The sequence below is a fragment of the Malus sylvestris genome, chromosome 14 (assembly GCF_916048215.2).
Source record: "Malus sylvestris chromosome 14, drMalSylv7.2, whole genome shotgun sequence".
In the NCBI taxonomy this organism is placed as follows: domain Eukaryota; kingdom Viridiplantae; phylum Streptophyta; class Magnoliopsida; order Rosales; family Rosaceae; genus Malus; species Malus sylvestris.
In genome coordinates, this window is record NC_062273.1 from 16,072,719 (window position 1) to 16,080,085 (window position 7,367).

At 36.4% G+C, this 7,367-nt stretch overlaps 1 protein-coding gene across 1 annotated transcript; it reads right to left on the minus strand.

The window, feature by feature from the left end:
* Nucleotides 1–2,319: 2,319 nt before the first annotated feature.
* Nucleotides 2,320–3,015, minus strand: LOC126599057 (secreted RxLR effector protein 161-like). The gene has a single exon (XM_050265420.1). It carries the CDS (start codon nucleotides 3,013–3,015, stop codon nucleotides 2,320–2,322), a length of 696 nt encoding a protein of 231 aa, XP_050121377.1.
* Nucleotides 3,016–7,367: the final 4,352 nt, after the last annotated feature.

Sequence of the window (7,367 nt, forward strand, 5' to 3'; positions counted from 1 at the left end):
TTGTATCACAGACCAAGTATATCAATGAGTTAGTCGATAAGGTTGATTTACAAGAGTCAAACCATGTGCTACACCATGTCTCCCCTATCATATGTTACTCAAGGATGATGGCAAGCCTTATCAAAGTCCTGAGCAATACATGAGTGTTGTTGGGGCACTTCAGTATCTTACTTTTACTAGGCCTGACATCGTTTTTTCAGTGAATCAAGTCTGCCAGTTCATGCACAATCCTATGGTTTCCCATGTTATTGCGGTGAAACGCATCATTCGTTACCTCAAAGGCACTTCTACATATGGTCTTCATTTCAAACCAGGACCAATGCATCTACAAGCTTATAGTGATCCTGATTGGGCAGGGGATCCAAATGATAGGAGATTGACTTCAGGTTTTGTTGTGTTTCTTAGTTTAAATCCTATTTCTTGGGCATCTAAGAAACAACACACTGTTTCTCAATCCTTTACCGAAGCTGAGTATCGAGCCCTCGCAATCACAGCTGCTGAACTTGCATGGATTCGCCAATTATTTTGTGATATGCATATACCTTTACATTCTTCTCCTATGATGTACTGTGATAATGTTTCAGCCATAGCATTATCTACCAATCCTGTGTTTCATGCTAAGTCTAAACACATTGAAATAGACTATCATTTTGTGCAGGAAAGAGTCACTCGGGGAGATCTTCAAGTTCAACATGTGTCTTCAAATGATCAATTTGCAGATATTCTTACAAAAGGCTTATCTGCACCCTTGTTTCATGAGCATTGCAACAATCTCATGCTCAGTGCCCTAGAGCATCAGATTGTGGGGGGATGTAAGAAGGATAAAGTGCAAGATTGTGATCCAAGTGAGGAGATTATCAATGGTCAAAATAAAGCCACTTGTCAAGAGATTAAATAGGCTGTTATGCGTATAGTTAGTAGCTAGAATCTGGTAGGTTTGGACAAGGTTGGTTAGAGATAGAGTTAGTTGAGATAATGAGGTAAGTAACAAGGAATACTTGCTCTACAAGTTTTGTACTAACACACCTATATAGGTGATCATTGTAAAACCTTTATGACTGAACAAATACAAAGCAATTTTACAAATACAAATTCTCCCTCTCTTTTTCTTCTCTTTCAATTCTGCAAATACTGATATCTTCATAGTTTCTAGCAGCGAGAGAAGAAGCAAATGGCCGAAAACTGGTGGAAAGGGCGGAGGCCTGCTAAAGGCGACCATTGGTTCGGTTTTCTCTTTTGTAAAAGTTTCCCCTTCCTCATTATCGTAGTTCCCAAGTTTCTTTGGTGTTGAACTAGCTAATGTACCTAATTATAATACATGACACTAGTGTAGACCTTATGAGTATATATATATATATATCTGTATGTACGTGCTTATTAAGTCATATAAAGATTAAACATCCAACAATGCAATTGAACCACGTACTGCAATGTATGCATGCAGTGTTATTAACCCTAGTTTTTGCATAATGCATTATGTCGATAGACAATGATGCATTAAACTTACTTGAGGATGTAGCCATGGTGATAGAGACGTGGCTGAGATCTTCCTTTCTCTTGGAAACGGATTGGAACTCCTTGTTTTCGATAGATCCAACATTAGCATTAAGAGATCCATATATATTCGAGAAAGGGGATCAAAACCTTAGTTATAAGGATGTAACTGCCCCTCCTATCATGGTTGCAGTTACTTTCAGTTTTCCACTTCCTTATAACCGTTCTCTATATTAATTTGTACAACACTTATAGTTTTCTCACCTTATATTATACATTGATCAACATGTATAATCTTCTTTATATTATATCTCTTTAAAGTAATGTTATTTCATGTCTTCATTAGGTGTTTGATTCACTTCTCACATACAAGTTCTAACATTCTCCCACATGAGAATGATCAAAACATCTAAATGAAATAACTAGCAAGTCATCATTGAGATAAAGTTGAAATAAATCTTTCAAACATACTCAAAGAAGCAACAGTTGAACTTTAGTCAGTATAATACAATTTGATGTACCATTTGTACTAAAATCACAAACTGATCGCATTCTAATGAGATCACGCGTGAGAATAAACTTCTGACAAGAGAACTCTTCATTACAAGCATTACTCCCACATTGCTTGTCGTATAAGAAATGGCACTGCAGCTGCCATTCTTTCTTTATTGCTGCAAGATTATAAACATCATTATATGTTTGATTAGTATCGAACTTTCACAAATGCATTACATCGTCATGTAATATGATTTGTATTCATCATAAGCACACATTCTAATCAAATATATAGACTTAAAGGTACGGAGAATTACCTTACTCCCACATTCAAACATTATCGATAGATGTATGCAGTCCCACATTCGGCAGATGCCTTTGAAATGCTGTCACATGTAATGCCTTGGTTAATGGATCTGCAACCATATTAAACGTGCCAATATGTTCCAAATCAATAGTTCCATTTCTTATTTCATCTTGGAGCTTCAAGTATTTGATATCCATAAGCCTTGAAGCTTCGGACCTTCTGTTGTTTTTGGCAAAGAACACAGCTGAAGTATTGTCACAATAAATCTTGATTGGTTCTTCAATGCTTTTAACTATCTTCATGTCACAGATCAAATTTCTTAGCCATATGCCATGTCTCATTGCTTCAAAACATCCTATATATTCTGACTCCATTGTAAAAACAACCCTTGTGGTTTGCTTCCTACTTCTCCATGACACTGCACCTCCAACCATTATGAAAATATATCCACTTGTGGACATTCTATCATCAATGCATCCTCCCAAATCAGCATCACTATAACAGACAACATTCAAGTTTTGAACTCGATGATAACTTAGTACATAATCTCGTGTCTTTTTCAAATACCTCAATACCTTTTTGCCTACATTCCAGTGTGCAATACCCGGATTTGATTGAAACCTGCCTAGTACACTTAATGCAAAAGCTAAATCAGGTCTGGTGAAAACTTGTGCATACATGACACTGCCAACTAGAGATGCATACGGTTTATCTCTCATAACTCGATGATCATGTTCAGTTAGAGGACACTGTGAGAGAGAGAGAACTTATCCTCTTTACCAATAGGGACATCACCTGCATTGCAAGCTTCCATATTAAATCTCTTTAACACTCTATCAATGTAGTTCTTCTTAGAGAGTCCCAAAGTTCCATTTTGCCCGTTCCTCACAATCTCAATGCCCAAAACATAATGAGCCTCTCCCAAATCTTTCATATCAAAACTATTGCACAACATTCTCTTAGTTTCAGTCATTAATTGGACATGAGAGCTTGCCAACAATATATCATCCACATATAAAACCATAAAAATGAATTGAGATTTGTGTTGCTGCATGTAGATACAATTATCAATTTTGTTCTCCACAAAACCAAAGGATTGTACAGCTTGATCAAAACGTTTATACCACTGCCGCGAAGCCTGTTTTAAACCATAGATAGACTTATTTAGCTTGCACACTAGATGTTCTTGCCCCCTTTCAACAAATCCGGGAGGTTGTACCATATAAATGTCCTCATCAAGATTCTCATTAAGAAAAGCTGTTTTGACATCCATTTGGTGAAGTTCCAAGTCAAAATGAGCTGTGAGAGCCATGATAATTCGAAAAGAGTCTTTGGTAGAGACTGGAGAAAACGTTTCTGTGTAATCTAAGCCTTCTTTTTGTGTAAACCCTTTAGCTATAAAGCGTGCTTTAAGCTTTTCAATCCTCCCATGAGCATCCCTCTTGGTTTTAAAAACCCATTTGCACCCTATTGCTCTTTTGGTGTCTGAACCATCAACCAAGGTCCAAACATGATTACTTTCCATGGAAGCAAGTTCTTCTGTCATTGCGGCCTTCCATAATTCACTTTTAGAACTCTTCATTGCCTGTTTGTAATTCACGAGATCATCTTCATCACCAAGATCATATTCAACTTCTTGTAGATAACACAAATAATCATGTGGAATAGCCGACTTTCTGGTTCTCATCGATTTCCTCAGTAAGGGTGCCAGAGACTGTGAAGACGATTCTGGTGCTTCAGTTATTGCTGCAGATGAGTGAATAGGATCATGTAAGACCAATGTATCTGGATTGGGAGATGTTGTAGCTACTGCATTAGATGTAGGGATATCAAGTGCAATCACATATGAAGACAATGGTGTACCACCAGATAGATACAAGGGAATGGTAACACTATTATCCATTCCAGAATCTTGAGACAAAGAGGAATGGTCGTCATGCTCTTCAAAGGCATATAACTGTTTGGGGGGTTCATGTGACAAATCAAAGTTTTCAATAAACTTGGCATTATGACTTTCAGCTATTCTTGTATGTGCAGTAGGACAATAAAACCTAAACCCTTTGGATTTTTCTGCATAACCAACAAAGTAGCAGCTAGTGGTTTTCATGTCTAATTTTCTCGCAGTGGGATTATATAACCTGGCTTCACATTTACAGCCCCATGTGTGAAAGTGGTTGAAGCTAGGTTTTCGACCCGTCCATAACTCAAAAGGAGTGCTTGGAACTGCTTTGGAATGAACTCGATTGAGTATATAGTTAGCTGTTTTAAGTGCTTCTCCCCATAAGAACTCAGGTAGTTGAGACTGTGATAACATGCTTCTCACCATATCTTTAAGTGTTTGATTTCGTCTCTCTGCAACACCATTCTGTGAAGGAGTACCATGAGTGGTGTATTGAGCAATAATACCTTCTTGTTCAAGGTACAAGGCAAATGGACCCTTTTGTTGTCCACGTTCAGTGTATCTCCCAAAATATTCACCTCCCCTATCTGATCTCACTATTTTAACATGCTTATTCAATTTTTTTTCAACTTCAAGTTTAAATATTTTAAAACAATTTAGAACTTGAGATTTTTCTGAGATTAAAAACAAGTAAGTGTACCTAGAAAAATCATCAATAAAGAGAACAAAATAGGAATTTCCACATAATGTTCTTGTGGGAAATGGTCCACATACATCAGTGTGTATGATTTGTAACAAATCATCACTGCGTTTGGCACTTGTTTTCTTTACTGAATTGGTTGTTTTCCCCTTGAAACAGTCAATGCAATTCTCTATGTCATTAAGTTCTAATCGTGGCAACACTCCATCTTTCATTAATCTGAGCATACGATCTTTAGAGATATGCCCGAGTCTTCTGTGCCAAAGCACTGAAGAACTATCATCAACATGCATTCTCTTTGAAGCAGTATGCTCTACATTAAAACATTCTTGAAAATAAGTGCACTGAATTTGCCACAATTCACCATTAAGAAGAGCATAACCAAGTATGTTGTCATACTGATTGTGAATGAAAAATCGAATTTGGTCCTTGTCTCCAATATAAGAAAAACCATCTTTTACAAATTGAGTTGCTGTAAATAGATTCCTTCTCATCGAAGGTACATATAATACATTATTTAAAACCAAAACATAACCAGTAGACAACTTTAACATGACTGTGCCAACATATTCAACAACCACTTTACTCCTATTTCCAACATAAACATTGTAGATGTTCCTATTTGTCTCCCTCAGGTTTTGAAATCCCTGCAAAGAGTTTGTAATATGAACAGAACAGCCAGTGTCAAACCACCAAGAATTCGAAGGAATAAACACCATATTCAACTCAACAGTAACAAAAACATCAATAACTTTGTTACCTTTCCTTATGAGCCATTCTTTAAATGCAGGACAATCCTTCCTTAAGTGTTCAGTGGAATGACAGTGATGGCATTTCTTGAAATTAAATTTATGAGGTTTGAGACCAGCATGGGAAAGACCATCATTTTTGACAGAAACACTGGAAGTTTTGAAGGGTTTCTTAGGAAAGATAGAACCTGGTTTCTGTGTAGTCGGTTTGGTCCCTTTGTAATTGGGATTCTTGTAGTCGTTCTTGTAGTTTGAGACCATCTTTCCTTTACCCTTCAAATGAACGAGATTGACTGCTTCATTTTTGATCTTCTTCAGTCTCTCTTCTTCTTGACAGCAAATGGCAATGAACTTGTTAACTGTCCATGATTCCTTTTGAGTGTTGTAGCTAATTTTGATCTGTTCATAATCAGTTGACAGTGAGTACAATGCTAAATGAACCAAAAATTGGTCAGTAATGCCAATATCCATGGCATTAAGCTTGTTGGAGAGATTAACAAGTTTAAGTAAATGCTCCCTCACACTACCAACACCGTCATGCCTGGTATTGATCAACTCAGAAAGATATACACCAGTTTCAGCTTTGTCTGATCTTTTGTATTTTTCTTCAATCCGGGCCATGAAATCTTTTGCTAAATCACATACTGAAATCCCTCCTCTTATGTGATCTTCCATAGCATTTTGCATAATGAGCAAGGACATTTGATTTGCCCTTGTCCATTTAGCAAAGCTATCCCTTTGCAGTGCAGTACTATCATCGGTAAGTGCGGATGGCTGAGGTAACTTAAAGGCAATGTCGAACTCAAGCATTCCCAAATGCATTTCAACGTTTTGTTTCCAAGCTTTAAAGTTTGTTCCATTCGATTTCTCAATGTTGATCATACTCAACATAATGAAATCTGCATAATGTGTACATAATGATTTGTAAATTCATATTGAATGACATAAAGTCATGCTTAAACTCATAGAATCAGTATCACCTTTGGGCAAGAAACTATCTATAATCGACATATATGAATCTCAAATCTGTATAAATATTCACAAAACTCAATAATCAATGTAAACGTTATGCCTTTGGGCAAACTTGTATACATTAACGATCATGTTTTATAATTGATTATACTTGTAGTGACTGCAGTAGATACTAACATTGTCCATAGATTTGTATCTAAACATGCATTAGGCAGTACACTCTTCATATGAAGTATCTGATAGAACAGAACCATTCTTTAAGAGTGTAATTCACTTTGGTGATCCATTCATCTAATAAAGGAAAATTGTCTCGTAATCATATAGTTTAAGTATATTAAAACAAATATGGAATCCTGGTTCGAGTTCAATGCAAATGTTGGTGGCTTTGATACCACATGTAGACCTTATGAGTATATATATATATATATATATATATATATATATATATATTTGTATGTACGTTCTTATTAAGTCATATAAAGATTGAACATCCAACAATGCAATTGAACCATGTACTGCAATGTATGCATGCAGTGTTATTAACCCTAGTTTCTGGATAATGCATTCTGTCGATAGACAATGAATGCATTAAACTTACTTGAGGATGTAGCCATGGTGATAGAGACGTGGCTGAGATCTTCCTTTCTCTTGGAAACGGATTGGAACTCCTTGTTTTCGATAGATCCAACATTAGCATTAAGAGATCCATATATATCCGAGAAAGGGGATCAAAACCCTAGTTATAAGGAT